Genomic DNA, 16,186 nt, shown 5'->3' with positions numbered 1-16,186 from the left:
ATTTAACACATAGGATATCATTTGACATTTTAACTTCGTAATTCAAACGGTTCCATATAAACGTATATTTTTGTCGTCATTCCTCATCCCCCAGTCAAAACTCCTTAGGGGTGTCCAGTCCAGTTCATATTTGTCTTTTACACCCCCTTTAAGTTAATTCCCTCCTTCCCCAACAAAAAGTGCATCTTTCTTTATTTTTAAAGGAGATTCCAAATACCCATTGTCACGTTCATAACATCCTTCGTTTTTGAGATAATACAAATTTTCATGTCTGTAACATCTTCTGTTTTTGAGATATAAGTATTCTCGAAAAATATTTTAACCCTTTTTCAGTCCTTTTTATACTCCCCTTGAGTGGATTTTATGAAAACAATACATATTTCTTTATTTGTAAGGAGATTCTTTCTACCAATATTCACGTCTGTAATATCTTCATAATTTGAGATAGGCTACCAGTATTCTAATAAAAATAATTCTACCCCTCTTTCAATCCTTTTTATCCCTCTTAAGTGATTTTTCCAAAAACAAAAAGGTATGTGTTACTTTATTTTTAAGAGATATTAAAAATACCAATTTTCACGTCTGTAACATCTTCAGTATTTGATGTATAAGTATCCACATAAAAATAATTCAACTCTTTCTTCACTTCTCTTCACCCACCCACCCCCTTAAGTGGATTTTTCGAAAACAAAACAAAAAAATACGCGTTTCTTTATTTTTAAAGAAGATTCCAAATACAAATTTTCATGTCTGTAACATCTTCAAATTGTGTGATATAAGTATCCACATAAAAAGAATTCAGTCCCTTTTATAGTCCTATGCACAAACCCCCCCCACACTGAAGTGTTTTTTTCCGAAAACAAACAAATACGTGTTACTTTTATTTTTAAAAGATTAAAAATACCAATTTTCACGTTTGTAATATGTTAAGTTTTGATGTATACTGTATATATGCTCATTTTAAAAATTTACCCCCTTTAACACTTCCCCTTAAGTGGATTTTCAGAAAAACAAATTATGCATGTTCTTTCACTTTTACTGGAGATTCCAAATACCAATTTTCATATCTATAAACTGTTCAGTTTTTGAGATATAGATAGACTCATTTTAAAAATGCACCCCCCTTTTCACCCCTTTTGGACGGAATATCAAAAAATCCTCCCTTAGTGAAGACCTTCATTGTACTATGAATGTATCCACAAAATTTCATTCCTTTATGTCCAGTAGTTTTGGCTCGGTGATGATGAGTCAGTCAGTCAGTCAGTCAGTCAGTCAGTCAGTCAGTCAGTCAGTCAGTCAGTCAGTCAGTCAGTCAGTCAGTCAGTCAGTCAGTCAGTCAGTCAGTCAGTCAGTCAGTCAGTCAGTCAGTCAGTCAGTCAGTCAGTCAGTCAGTCAGTCAGTCAGTCAGTCAGTCAGTCAGTCAGTCAGTCAGTCAGTCAGTCAGTCAGTCAGTCAGTCAGTCAGTCAGTCAGTCAGTCAGTCAGTCAGTCAGTCAGTCAGTCAGTCAGTCAGTCAGTCAGTCAGTCAGTCAGTCAGTCAGTCAGTCAGTCAGTCAGTCAGTCAGTCAGTCAGTCAGTCAGTCAGTCAGTCAGTCAGTCAGTCAGTCAGTCAGTCAGTCAGTCAGTCAGTCAGTCAGTCAGTCAGTCAGTCAGTCAGTCAGTCAGTCAGTCAGTCAGTCAGTCAGTCAGTCAGTCAGTCAGTCAGTCAGTCAGTCAGTCAGTCAGTCAGTCAGTCAGTCAGTCAGTCAGTCAGTCAGTCAGTCAGTCAGTCAGTCAGTCAGTCAGTCAGTCAGTCAGTCAGTCAGTCAGTCAGTCAGTCAGTCAGTCAGTCAGTCAGTCAGTCAGTCAGTCAGTCAGTCAGTCAGTCAGTCAGTCAGTCAGTCAGTCAGTCAGTCAGTCAGTCAGTCAGTCAGTCAGTCAGTCAGTCAGTCAGTCAGTCAGTCAGTCAGTCAGTCAGTCAGTCAGTCAGTCAGTCAGTCAGTCAGTCAGTCAGTCAGTCAGTCAGTCAGTCAGTCAGTCAGTCAGTCAGTCAGTCAGTCAGTCAGTCAGTCAGTCAGTCAGTCAGTCAGTCAGTCAGTCAGTCAGTCAGTCAGTCAGTCAGTCAGTCAGTCAGTCAGTCAGTCAGTCAAAGTTATTATATATATAATGTCATTCACTTTGTTATTTAATAACACTGATAGCACAGAATTTCTTGTTTTTAAAAACTGAAAAATTTCAAAAAGTAAAACCACAAATCTTGCTTCTACTGATTGGATTGGAAATCACGTTAAATACGTTCTGTATTCATTAAGGGGGGATGTCAACAATAATTCAGTGTTTGTTTAAAAAAAATCACTGTGTGCTTGTTTTTCAAGATAGAATTTTCATATTTTGCACATGTAATAAAATGGTATTAGTGAGTCTAAGTGCTTTATTACAGTTAGAAATATTATACAGTGTGGTCAAAAAGTTATCATTTTTAGAAAATCCATTGTAACGAAAGTGCACCTTTCTTCCAAGACAAATGGACATATCACTATGAAATTTGTTGTGCATAATTTACAAACATATGTTAGTTTTGGGAACTAGAATTTTGTATTTGAGTGAAATGATTGGGTATAAATTAAATTTTTAATTTCCAAAATTTTTTCAACCCCATTTTTCAGTTCATAACGACTCCATAATTTGGTTTCTAATAACTGTAGTATCTTTATTCTAGTTCCTGAGGGATTTTGTGTTGCTATAAGCAAGTACTGAAAATTACATTACTCTGGCTCTAATAGCTGCTGAGAAAAGGTACAAAATAGTTTGAAAAATGCGATTGTGAGAAACGAAGGTTTAAAATTTTTTCTTTGCATTCAGTATGAAAATACTCATTTTTTAAAGCCAGAGAATTAATGTCCTCCATAAGAATAGTGTTCTTCATCATCCTCTTGCCTTCTCTTCTCTGATCTTTTGTGTTGTCTTGCAGTCTGCTGTAATTTTGGTAGACTGGCTTCAGCTTTTGCAATCCTCTTTTGCTCTATTTCATTCAATATCCGGATAGTATGTACTCCTGGTTCCATTCCTACCTGCCTTAGAACTTCAATTCTGCCTTTATTTCCCTCATTAAACCACAACACAGCATCATAAACGGCAATAGATAACACTTTCAGTCCACAGAATGTAGGTTGTCAAAACTTTCATTATTGTTTTGTGTCTTCCCACGAACACACCTTTTTAGTGATTCTGGGTCAGCTAGAACTCTGAATGTTGGCTTTATTTCATTCATAACTGCCTCAGGGAGTGAATGTTTGTTTGTAAGTAGTTCTATAAATATTGTACTTACAACAGTCATCCTTGGGGCATCCAAAAGCAACAGAGTAGGTTGAAACTTGGTGTGATACATTCGCGCACCCACAAAAACATTAATTTTTTCAGCCACGTCTAGAAAAGATATTACCATGAAAATTTCACAAGATGAAAAAAACATCCCAAATATTCAAAAAACACCATTTTCAAAAAATCGAAATTTTCAACCATTCTCATTGACACTTCCCCCTGAGGCATTATTCATCTGTTTTATATAATTTATATTTTTTAAAGTTTCTTTATGTGTGTATTCAACTGTTCAACTAATATACAGTATATATTTTTAGCTGTTTATTGTGCCAGTATACCCGAAGAAGACCGAAAGTCTCCTATAGATACAACCAAATACCCTTTGGAGAAAGGCTTCACTCTTGAGCTTTGTGCAGGAATTGTGGATAAGGACAAATCTTTAGAAGAAATTGCTAGAGAAGAAGCATTGGAAGAATGTGGCTATGATATTCCAGTATCATGTTTAAAGAAAGTCTTATCATACAGGTAAATTTAATTTAATAAAAATTTATTGAAAATAAACGTTAGCAAAATACTATTTTTTGTTTAATTGTATAATGAAAAATATTACGTACCACTCTAATAATTTATCTCCCACCGAGCTCGATAGCTGTAGTCGCTTAAGTGCGGCCAGTATCCAGTATTCGGGAGACAGTGAGTTAGAACCCCACTGTCAGCAGCCCTGAAGATGGTTTTCTGTGGTTTCCCATTTTCACACCAGGAAAATGCTGGGGCTGTATCTTAATTAAGGCCATGGCCGCTTCCTTGCCATTCCTATCCCTTTCCTGTCCAATCGTCGCTATAAGACCTATTTGTGTTGGCGCGACGTTATGAAATGTTGAAGACAGCTTACGTGAAGCAGGCTATGAGACATTCCCAAATTTTCAAGTGGTTTCCCCCTTTAATGGAGGCAGAACATCAGTTGATGGTGATGATGTGTGCCCTGGTCACCCAGTGTCTACTTCAACATCACAAAAGTGCATCAGACTATCCAAAAAAACAATCATCGAACCCATGATGAAGTCTGTGCACTATTGGGAATCAGTTATGGAACCTGGCACAAAATTCTGACTGAAGATTTACATATGTGGCATGTTGAATCAAAGTTTATGCCTAGACTCCTGAGTGATGACCAAAAGTAGCAAAGACTTGATGTTTACTGAGACCTCAGAGAACAATCTACCATTAACCCCACCTTTCTTTTAAATGTCATTACAGGTAATGAAGCCTGAGTTTATGCTTACGACCTAGAAACCGGACAACAATCCAGTCAGTGCAAAAGCCCGGGGTCACTTCGACCGAAGAAAGCGGAGCAAATCAAAAGCAACACCAGGTCCATGTTGATTTGTTTTTCTGATCAGAAATTTTTCCACTGGGTCAAACAGTTAATGCTGCTTTCTATGTGTCAAAGTTCTGAAATGTCTACAGGAGGATAATAGGAGGAAGCGATCTCATCAGTGCCGAAACAGCACATTGCTTATTCACCATGACAATGCTCATGCCCACACTGCTCACCTAACTTGACAATTTTTGGCCAAGAAAAACTTGAATCCTGGTGCCACACATATTTACCTGACCTTGCAACCTCTATTCCCAAAACTTAAAATTCATCTGAAGGGGCAAAGATTTCAAATGGTGAAGGAAATTCAAACTGCATCACAGTCTGTTTTGAACACATTGTAAGAAAATGACTTTCTGGAATAGCCTACTACTGATAGCGACAGCATTGTTGGAATCTTGTCTGGCCTCAAGAGGGTACCTTGAAGGTGATGGGGCCTAATGATGTCTAAGGTGCACAAAAATTAACTTTGTCACCATAACACCTATCTTTGTTGGTGCAACATAAAGTAGATTGTAAAAAAAAAAAAAAAGCTATTTATGAGATTAGTCTGGGGATTTATTGACTCGTGGAGTATATCAAAACAACATCTGAATCAATGTCTTTGCAGATGACATCGTGCTTACCTTAAAAACTAGAAGAGAAGCCCAAGAAAAGCTGAAAAGCTAAAGAAATAGATGGAAGCATTGGAAGATGAAGGTCTGAAAGATAATGATAGGAAAATGGAGTACAGCACGTAGAATGCAACAGGCAGGATGGTACAATTTACATAGGTTATGCTAACCTTGTTAAAACTGAAAAGTGTAAGTACTTGGGAGTGTGCACAACCAGAATGGTGGATGTGAAGATGATGTTAAAGCAAGGATCAAAGCAGGTTAGGCTAGATTTTGAGAGATATCTGAAGTAGTTGTAGACAGATAAATGCCAAAGAAAACCAAAGAGCAAGGTTTATAAATACATTGTAATACCAAGCATATCGTATGGTTCAAGAGTGCTGGGCATTAAGAAATAAAGGAAAGAGGACACTCTCTTCATACTTATTTTTTTAGTAGTTCTTTTCCTTGGCGATAGAATCTAACCCCAGATGCTTATTATTCATAGATGATAATTTTCTTCCAGAGTGTCGACCCTGCTCAATAGAATTTTGCCATTAGTAACAATGCTGTGCACTTTGTTGGAGTAGTTTTCTACAATTCTTGTTCAAACAAGTTTAGCGTATGTTCCATACTAGGCCAACCACAACTGTCACTTTTGTATGAGCAGAAAATAATGCTCAGCACCAAATGTCTCCTGTCAGTTCTTCTTCTTCTTCTTTTATTCATGGGGTCTCTTTAAAAGTTCCTTTTAGCATCGACCTCGAAGATCTTTTGCTACCATGCGTTTTCCTTCATCCCCACCTAGTTATACCTGCTCCCTTCAAAAAGTTGCAGGTCCTCCTTTTTGGGTCTTCTCAGATGTTTCCTCTCTCTTCACCAGGTTAGCCCAGTCTGGAGATTCTACTTCTTCCCAGCACCTCACATTCAAAAAGTATGTGTTAAGCTGATTCTTCTGCATCGTTGCATTTCCTACATACATTGTCTCTTATTACTCCAGTCCTCTGTAGGTGCTTTTTAAGATGGCAGTGTCCAGTCAGCAGTCCTACTACCCATCTTATATTTTCTCTGTTAAGTTCCAGCAGTTCCTTAGTATGTTTCTTGTTTGGGTTCTGTATTAGTTCTTTTGCAAGCCTGCAACCTGGAGCATTTTTCCAGTTTTCCACTTGTTTCTTTTGTACCCATTTTCCTATGTAGAGGCGGGCTTCTCTATAGAAGATCCCACATTCTGGTTCTGGGCCCACAGAAGGTGTTTCTGACCCTTTTCTTGCCAGTTTATCTGCCTTTTCATTATCTTGTATGCCTGCATGCCCAGGTACCCATATTAACAACATTGTACTCTGAGAGCTTCAGGAGAAGTGTATGACAATACCAAACAATTTTGGATGTAACCTGGACAGCTTCAAGTGCCTTAATGGCTGCTTGGCTATCTGTAAATATGAAAATGTTCTTTTCTCTGTAGTTCATGTTCATTTTCAGATTTTCCTCAAGGCATGTTGTGATGGCTATCACTTCAGCTTGGAAAACTGTAGTGTGTCTGCCCAGGCTCTTTTGGATTGATCTCTCAGGCCTTACCCCATTGATCCCTCCTCCTGTACCCTTCTCAGTCCTTGAGCCATCTGTCCACTACACTATATCTTCCCTATCAGTTTTCCATCTGTTAATGTCCCAGTCTTCTTTTTTAGTTATCTGGGTCTCAAATGGTTTCTCAAAGATATACTTTGGAATCATGTAATCAGCTGGCATGTGTAAAATTTCTCCTGTTATTACTCTGTTAATTTTACAGTGACCAAGATTGGGCCTTTGAGCCTTCCAGCTTCCATTTTGCTCCAATCGATAGGAGCTCATTCTAGCCTGTCCGTCTATAAATTTACTTAATGGAGGGAGATCTAATAAAGTGTTCAAGGCTTCTGTCGGCGTAGTTTTCATTGCTCGAGTTATGGCTATACATGCCATTCTCTGAAGGCTATTTAGTTTGCTATTGACTTTTTCTTGGCTTGCTTTCTTCCACCAGATGATTGCTGCATAGGTCATCAGTTGTCTAATGATCATTGTGTATATCCACATTACCATTGCTGGCTTTAGGCCCTATGTTGTCCCAACAGCCCTCTTGCATGCATACAATAGGTTCTTAGCTCGGGTTGTGTTTCTAAGTGTGGATTTCAGGTTAACTTTCTGTCTAATATTACACCTTTGTGCAACACCTGTTCTTCCATATAGATTTCTTGCCCATGTTCTCGTCCCGTCTAATTTCTGCCTTGTGAAAGGGACCAGTGTTATCTTCCTCGGGTTGGCTGTGAGTTGTTCTTCCCGTCACCAGTTCTCTACAAGATTAAATGATCTTTGGATGAGGTCCTGGATGACACTCATCACCTTACCTCTTACCGCAGTAACTAGATCATCTGCATATCCTTGTGTGTAAAATCCCTGTTCGTTGAGCATGGCTATGATTTTATTCACCACAAGTTTCCACAGAAGAGGAGAAAGAACTCCTCCCTGTGCACAGCCTCGAGTGGCTCTAACTGTTAGCATCTCTTCGAACACAGTTGCCTTTATTTTCCCCCCGTCTAACATGGATCTAATCCATTTTATGACAGTCGTGCTCACCCTACTCTCTTTAACAGCTTTAATCATTGAGTTGTTGGTTGTATTACTGAAGGCCCCTTCTATGTCTAGAAAAGCTGCCAGAGCAATTTCTTTGTATTCTAGGCTTTCCTGTAGTTTGCAAACCAATTGATGGAGTGCTGTCTCATTGGATCTGTCATGTCTGTATGCAAACTGATTTTCATGTAAAGTTGAGTTCAGTTGCACTGTTTTCCGGATGTATTTATCCAGTATTTTCTCCATTGCTTTTAGCATGAAGGAATTTAAGCATAATGGTCTGTAGGCTTTGGCTTGGGCATAGTTCACCCTTCCAGGCTTCGGTATAAATACTGCTTTAGCTTTAGACCATGATTTAAGCACGTACCCCAGAGTTAGGCTTGCTCTAAAAAGGTCTGTCAAAGCCTTGTTGATTATCTCCTGTCCTTCCTGCAGGAGTATCGGGAGTATCTCATCTGGTCCCGGAGCCTTTATGGGCTGAAACGTGTTGATTGCCCACCTCACATGGTTAGGCTTAATTAATCGGTTGGTACAGTTCCAATCTGCTCTTTGAGCTCTGGCCTCTGTTTCAACCAAGAGAGGGCCTTGAGCCCTAACTTCGCCACGAATAAAGACGAATTACTTACTTACTTCTACTTCCTCAGCCTCAGGAAAATGACAAGCTAGTAACATCTGCAGCATCTCCTTTCCCGTCTGAGTGCATGTTCCATCGGGTTTTTCCAAGTGTTCCCACTTGATTTATATGTATTGTTTTAAGAACCTTCTGGAGCCTTGCTGCTTCAGTGTTTGATTCCACTTTCTCGCAGAACAGTCGCCAAGAGTTTTGTTTTGCTCTCCATATCTCTAGATTATATTCAGTGAGTTTCCTATGATATATGTCCCACGTACCATCTCTTGATGATATTTTGTACAACACTCTAACCTCTTTCTTCATTTTGGCTAGATTGTTATTCCATCATCTAACATTTTTGACAGGTTTCTTCCTCTGAGGGGACAGTTGTCATGGTATGCGGTTAAAATGGCCTCTTTTAATTGTTCATCTGCCTCATCCAATTCCCTCCATACCCTTACATTCGTTTGGATCTTTTGTACAGTCTGCCCTAGAACTTCTCTGTATCCATCTTAGTTTGTTCTTTTAGGATCTCTGTACATTTCAATACCACATTGTCTCGCATCTATCACAAATTGGATATGCTGGTGGTCTGCCAAAGATGGCTTCTCCAGCACCTTCTAATTCTTAATGAAGTTTGCAATATGCGTGGTGCTCAATGTGATATCTATTACCTCTCTACGATTCTTATTTATGAATGTAGGTTTATTTCCTAGATTTAATATCTACTAAGGACTCGCCTCTTGCATTACAGTTAGTACTGGCACATGCAGTGTGATGTGCATTTGCATCTGCTCTGAATACTAGGTGTTCACCTTTCCTCTTTGTTTTGCAAATTAATTCTTCAACTTCTTCCGATGGAGGCGGATTCGTTGAGTCACATGGAAGGTACGCAGAGCCTATTATTATTTCTCTGGGTCCTTCCCAATTTCCAAGTTTTATCTTGCCTGCCACTAGATCCCTTGAACAATGTTCCTATAACAGAAGGCATTTTAATTTCCTGCTTACAAGTAGACATGTTCCGGTCATATCTGATGTGATGCCGTACATTAGCTTATCTCCAGATTTCGCTAGTCCTGCTACTCTGCCCTTAACTACCCATGCCTCTTGTATAAAAGCCCCGTCGATAGCCTCGGACTTGAATCCTGACAAAATTGGCGACAGCTGCTTTTTTATGTTGAAGTTTGGCCTGAAGAACTTTCAGCACCATCCTTGCCAATGCTAGGTTATGTTTTTCCCTTAATTACTTGGAATTTGATCTGCCCAAGTCCAAGCTTGGCCTGAAGACCTCTCTTCTTAAGCTCTTCAAAATCTCTTTCATTAAGGGCCAAAACAGTTATCCTTCCTGTGTTAGAAGTTGTCACATTCAGCACTGTCCACTCTTTTGTCAGAAGTTTGGTGTCATGCTGATGGATTCTGACAAGAACATCTTCTACCTTCATCCTGTCAGGTGGAGGTGGAAAGTTAGTGATGACCTTTGTTGTGTTCAGCACCTTCTTAACTCCTGCCACCTCCAAATTCTCCTCTTTCCAAGGGTTGCAATTGGCTACTGTCTGTTTCAGCCAACTTTTGGTTTCTGGATTTGCACAGATCAGTACCATTGCTCCATTTTCCAGTCTTGGAAACTCGAGGAAGCCTGGAAGACACCCGTTTGACAACGGTTTCGTCTGCACTATCAGAACAGATGAGAGCTCTATCACGTCCTCCTCCTTTAGTTTCCCACCTGGGAACTGGTCATCTAGACATGACCATTTCTTCTTTGTGTCTCTTGGCGGGCGGTTTTGTAGCCAAACTTGATGGCGTACTATCCTCTGACCTTAGGCTATTGGGCGTTGTCGGAGAAGGTCGGAAGGATAGCCTCTCGCGGATCCCTGTTCCTTGGCTTCTTTTCCATCCAAGTTCCAGTTGCTATTTTGGCTTCCTTCCTCGCTCTCTTCCTTTCTATATAGTAGGCACTGTTGCGAGGTGGTCTGTCAATATGCAACCTGTTGATTTTTGATGCAGAAATTTTCATTTCTTTCTCTACATGTGTTCCTGATTTGCTTGTGATAGCAGTCTGCTCTACTGAAACTTCTGTTGCTGTCTCTTGTTTTGTGTTGGTGGACAGTCTGTCCTTCTGGGACTTCTGTCTCCATTTGTTCATCTTGGGCTTGCTCCCAGATCTGCTCTTCTGGAGCTTCCATGGCTTTCCCTGATGTAGAAGTTTTTGAATATGGTTCTTCCCAAGCTTCCATGTTTCAAATCATCATAGCGTTTTTGCCCCTTCTAGGGTCCTGAGTGATGTTCTCACCATCCGTGATGAGGCATACAGCCAGACATTGTTGTCCTGCAATTCAGGCTCTCTGTAGCAGAAACCACGCCCCTCAGTCGTCCATCCAGCAGTCTGCTGTTGGCCCGAACCTAGCCAGGTTTGTTCCCCCTTCAGTAGGTCTACTCACGTGGTTTCCACTTGGCATTCCCATGACTGAGTTCACAGCCATGAGTTTCCCCCTAGGTTGGTTTTGCCCCATTCCCAACCCACTGCTTATCCAGGCTCCGTAGAGCAAAGTGATGTGTTGGTTCCAGCACCCCGCAATGAGCCTTCACTTCAGTCACCAGAACCACTTCACCTGAACCGCCGTATCACCCATGTGGGGGAACAATGGATGCTTCTCTAGAATATGTGGGCGAGGCTTCCACTTCCAAGCCTTGGCTTGGGCTAATAACAATCATAATGCCTCAAGTTTTTTTCTGGCAATACCTGCTTTTGGTCCGCGAGAGGTATTTTATTTCCCTCAGACCCTCCAGACAAGTCTGGCGAGCCCCCTATCTCCCACCTGGGACGTGCCCAATAGGGGAGCAGGTAAAGAGAACGGCCCATGGGTCTTCTGTCAGTTACTCAAAGCCATTATGTTTGACCTTTTCCTACTCCTGTTCTTTACAATAACCATTGTTAAACTGCAGTCGTGCAACCTCGCTTATTGAGTATTAATGATGGTGTACAATGTTTCTTATCTTTTGGTGTACCAGTACTTGATATTTGCTATATTGTTATTATCTTATTCTTTTTATTATCCATACATAACTATATGATTTATCACAACCTATGTTTGAAAATTGAAATATCTCATTCCAGGTCTGGTATAGGTGTGACAGGAGATCTTCAGACATTGTATTTTGCTGAAGTTGAGGATAAAATGAGGATTACAACTGGTAAGATTTAGATGAAATTTAGCATTTTCATATCTTTTGTTTTCTTCATATTTCAGTAAGGGTAATGCAGTAAAACTGTGGATTGTGAGCCACTTGGTCTGTGAGTGTTTTGCAAGATGAGCAAAAAATTTAATGAATTCTAACTTGATAAACGAGCTAGGTTTTACACTATAATTATTACTGATCTGTCTGCTGAGCATCATGTAACCACAACTAAGTCAGTCTCTTCCCCCACTCCTTTCCCAGATGCTGTGGGATTGTGGGTAACTTTCTTCTATGCTCAAGTTCTGTTAGCGTGCCACACTCGTTCAACATCCATATGAACGTATATGTACTGTACTGTACACTGTAGCATTGTAAATGTTACTGCTACTACAGTGGTTACACAAAACAAAGCACTAAACACAATAAGGGGGGAAGTAAGAGCAACTACACAATGTCAGAAAACACTACACACTCAGCGAAACATCAGCTGGACTACGTGGATATCGACCAACAACAACATAATACGTAAATATCAGTAGGGCCAACTAGTGGACTATAAACCAGGAAGGTGGAAGGAGCTAGGACTTTACCGAGGGCATGGACATGGCTTAGGTTGCGGTTTCCGAAATAATTCGCCGTGATCCTTAAATTTGAAAAATATTATTTACAAATGAAATTTACAAATACATTCCGAAACAAAATCCACCAACTTGCAACTTACGAACTATAAGCTCTGTGATACACCTAACTTAGAGGTTCTTTGATAATGCTTTTCTGCAAGTTCAAAATTTCAAACCAACTATACATCTAGTTACCAATGCAATTTACAGTGAAGTAAACATACTCTCCAAAACTCTAGCGTACATCAAGTGACACTGAACTACCAGAGGCAAACCCCAAGGTAAATATATTAAACTACAATCTACATATTTCGTGAAACAAGAAATGGGAATGCCTCGAAAACAAACTGGCAAGCCCAGCTGAAAAGCTAAGGCGTCATAAAAAATTTATTTGGCGAATCTAGGTTAGGCTAGGGCATACTCCTATACGAAATAGCAACCGAACATTACGGAAATTTTAGCCGGAACGGAATTCAAGAGTGCTTACCTGAAGGGGGCCCATCCCAGAAGCAAGGCGTCACACACGACGTAAAACTTCAGACAGACCAGGACAGACTAAGGCAGACCAGGCCAAGACAAGACAAGACAGACCGAATTATCACGAATGCAGCTTCGCTGTCTCTATATATAGGTAAACCCTGGCCTTGGAGTAGCCAATCAGAATGCATGAGTCCGCCCATCCCCACCTAGTTTCACCAATCACAATTCCTACTTTCAGTCGCAAACTTTAACTAAACTTCTCGAATACGCACGTTCGCGAATCTTCCGTTTCCAGAATAGTTAGAAAATGCCTTCTAGAACACATAACCAACAAAAGGCAACACACCCTGTTCAAAAATTCATGTAACTTTCTGGATACTTCCATTAAGTACAGAACTGAAATCTACTTTTTACAAATACATATGTTACAAATATTACACTGTACAGGTTAGGTCGTTTCAAATAAACATTACCGCACTTTACAAATAAAGACTTCAATAAACCTTTTCCACTTCCACTACATTGTTCACCTGTGACATCTTCCTCCCCTCGAAAGTCGAGTCACGCTCGACCATTAGCATAGTTTCACTGGGGAGAAAGCGATAAAACGTTCTCACATAGTACAGATAGTAAAGATACATTACTCTAACACACACGATTCCTTGAAGTTGACTTTCTAAGTAATCAAAGCAAAACAAACCAAACTGTCACATAATTTTCAAAAATAATGAAGGTGTTCATAGATCCACCTATTCAATAAATATCACAAAAATCTACATGGATAGTCACATTACATCTTCAAAACACCTTCTGAACCTTTTACAATAGTTTAGACAATTTGTACTCTGTCCACCAAAGGATGTACACACTTTCTTTCTGCCAAATGTTAGTCAGCCAGGAACTTCTCACTTTGTGCTAAACAGCGTTCAAAGCCTCCTTATAGGCGAGATTACGGACTAAGTATTTTGCACCACTTTTCCACACCAGTCACAGCACAGCTAGGCCACAGGTTCTCGCTGATGATGCGGCTGCCGACACGGCCGTTCGCCGCCAGCCTCCATTCAACTTCAGTCCGACCCAGGTAGCTATGTAATTGCAGTCCAGTGGTATCTTGCACCAGATAAGCAGATGGGTGAGACACCGTCCAGTCAGACTGCCACCATTAGGACGTTCGTCACAGGATCGTGGTGCAGCATGGTAGTGCCCAAGGCACCGAGTGTGCCTCCCAACTTGGCACTACAGGTTGCCATCAGAAGAAGCTGGTCACTGCAGCCACTGTAACATAAATAAACCACAGCAGACAAGGAATACTTAAGGAAAGTATGCTGCTGGGCTCAAAGATCTTACGCAGTCACCCAAAGGGTGGCTTAATGAGTATGCAGTAGGAACTCTCCCTCGCACATCAGGGATATTAGGGCACTAGCCCCGGGGTAAGCACTGCTATCTATAATTCATTTGACAAGATTATGGTGGAGGTGAAAGGAACCTATAGGAGTTTACTCTAAACCTGAAACTAAGGGGAATAAATTCCAAGGAGTGACCCTAAACTAAAACCTACCTAACTTATAATACTAAATCTATTACACTAGAGGATACCGAAAGTATTCACCTTACAATAAAATTTATTATTATCTTATAACTAAATCTACATGGTCACCAACAATGGTATTTACCCCTCCTTACCAGGCTTAAGGCACCTTGATCTGGGAGAGGTGGACTCTGCTGATCCTTTTCCTTTCGGGATCGCTCACCAATAATGTCACCGGGGTAAGGAACTTTAAGATGGTGCAGGGACCTCGAAATGTGGGGGCCAACTTACTGATAACATGGTCCGCAGCACTACTGACGGGATGTGTTTTAATAAACACCTGTTAACCCACAGAGAGATCGTGCGGTCTTCGCCCTTGGTGTAATTACGCTGGACCTTAGTGTAATAAACCTTCAAGTTCTTTCGTGCACGGTGCCAATTAGCTCGGATCTTTTCTGGGCTGGCATCGTCGGGCAGAAGATCATTAATTGACCATAGGTTAGATAGAGGAGAATTTGGGGTAAAAGCCAACATTAACGAAGCAGGTGTTTGCTTGTGGCTTTCATGGACAGCAGTGTTAAATGCAAATGACAACCAATTTAATGAGGAATCCCACTTGGAGTGGTCTGAGGAGTGATAAGCGATGAGGGCAGATCACAGGTTACGATTCACTCTCTGAGCATAATTTGGCTTCGGGTAATACGGGGTGGTGGTTACATGAGCAATGGATAGATCAAAACAGAAATTCCGGAACTGGGCAGAAGTAAAGGCTCTTGCGTTATCACTTACCATAAATTGAGAGGGGTCCAAACGAGGCGAATATCTGTTTCAAGCACGAGATGGTGGTGTTGGCTTTAGCCATCCGAGTGGGGAACAGCCACGTAAAACGTGAAAAGGCGTCAACACACACAAGTATGAAATGATGACCATTCCGAGATCTCGGGAAGGGTCCGATGTAGTCTATAAACAGTCTTTCCATTGGGTGAGAAGCTTGCTCAGAAGACAAGAGACCTAGACGAGTATTCGCGGCGGGTTTGCTGATATTACAAATCTTACAGGACTTGACAAGGGTACGGATCTCACTATCCATGGATTTCCAAATGAAGTGGTTACGAATCTTCCCTCTTGTTTTGAAAACGCCCAGATGACCGCCCACTGGGGATTCATGAAAATATTTTAAGAGAGCTGGGACCAGGTTAGTTGGGACTACAATTTTGGGGTCTGTACGACCGCGAGCAGGACAACACAGGACACCATTCTTAAGAATGTAGGGCTTAACATGCTCACCGGATTTAATCCTGTCGATAATAGCCTTTAACTCAGGATCGTCCTCTTGATGTTTGGTTATATCCTTGAAAAGGAAGAGAGAGTCAGTGAGAACTACATTCACAAAAGCCGATACTTCTTCGGGAGATGGGTCTGCCGGCTCTGACTGAGGGTCAGAGCTGCCTGGATTGAACATCCTACTGAGGTCATCAGCCACAACGTTTTCCGTACCATGAATGTGGCGGGCTTGAAATTGGAAGGCTGAGATGTGCACGTGCTAGACGACCAGTCTTTCGCGGCTTGGCCAGTACCCAACTCAGTGCCTGATTGTCAGTTTCCAGATCGAAAGGAAGATGTTCCAGGTACGTTCTGAAGCATTCTAAAGAGAAGACAACAGCCAAGGCTTCCAACTCATAAATGGAATCATTTTGCTCAGCAGGATTCAGGGCACGTGAAGCATAAGAAATAGGACGACGCCCTTCTTGAAATTCCTGAAGAAGAACACCAGATATGCCTGAGGAAGAGGCGTCCGTCTGAAGGATGAAGCATTTAGAAAAGTCTGGCATCGCCAGTACAGGAGCATTACATAAGGCAGATTTCAAGTCCATGAAGGCTTTGCGTTGGACGTCACTCC

General features: G+C 40.9%; 1 protein-coding gene across 1 annotated transcript in view; it reads left to right on the top strand.

Moving 5' to 3' along the window:
* The window catches only part of LOC136877535 (uridine diphosphate glucose pyrophosphatase NUDT14), a 104,766-nt gene that overhangs the window by 46,980 nt on the left and 41,600 nt on the right, over nt 1–16,186 (top strand). The window contains exons 4-5 of the mRNA XM_067151660.2: nt 3,617–3,824; nt 11,597–11,673. Coding sequence (XP_067007761.2) covers nt 3,617–3,824; nt 11,597–11,673 — 285 coding nt within the window. The remainder of the gene's footprint in view (nt 1–3,616; nt 3,825–11,596; nt 11,674–16,186) is intronic.

Source organism: Anabrus simplex, chromosome 1, assembly GCF_040414725.1.
Source record: "Anabrus simplex isolate iqAnaSimp1 chromosome 1, ASM4041472v1, whole genome shotgun sequence".
Lineage (NCBI taxonomy): Eukaryota > Metazoa > Arthropoda > Insecta > Orthoptera > Tettigoniidae > Anabrus > Anabrus simplex.
The sequence above is the reverse complement of the archived record's forward strand: the minus strand, read 5'-3'. Positions and strand labels throughout refer to the sequence as shown.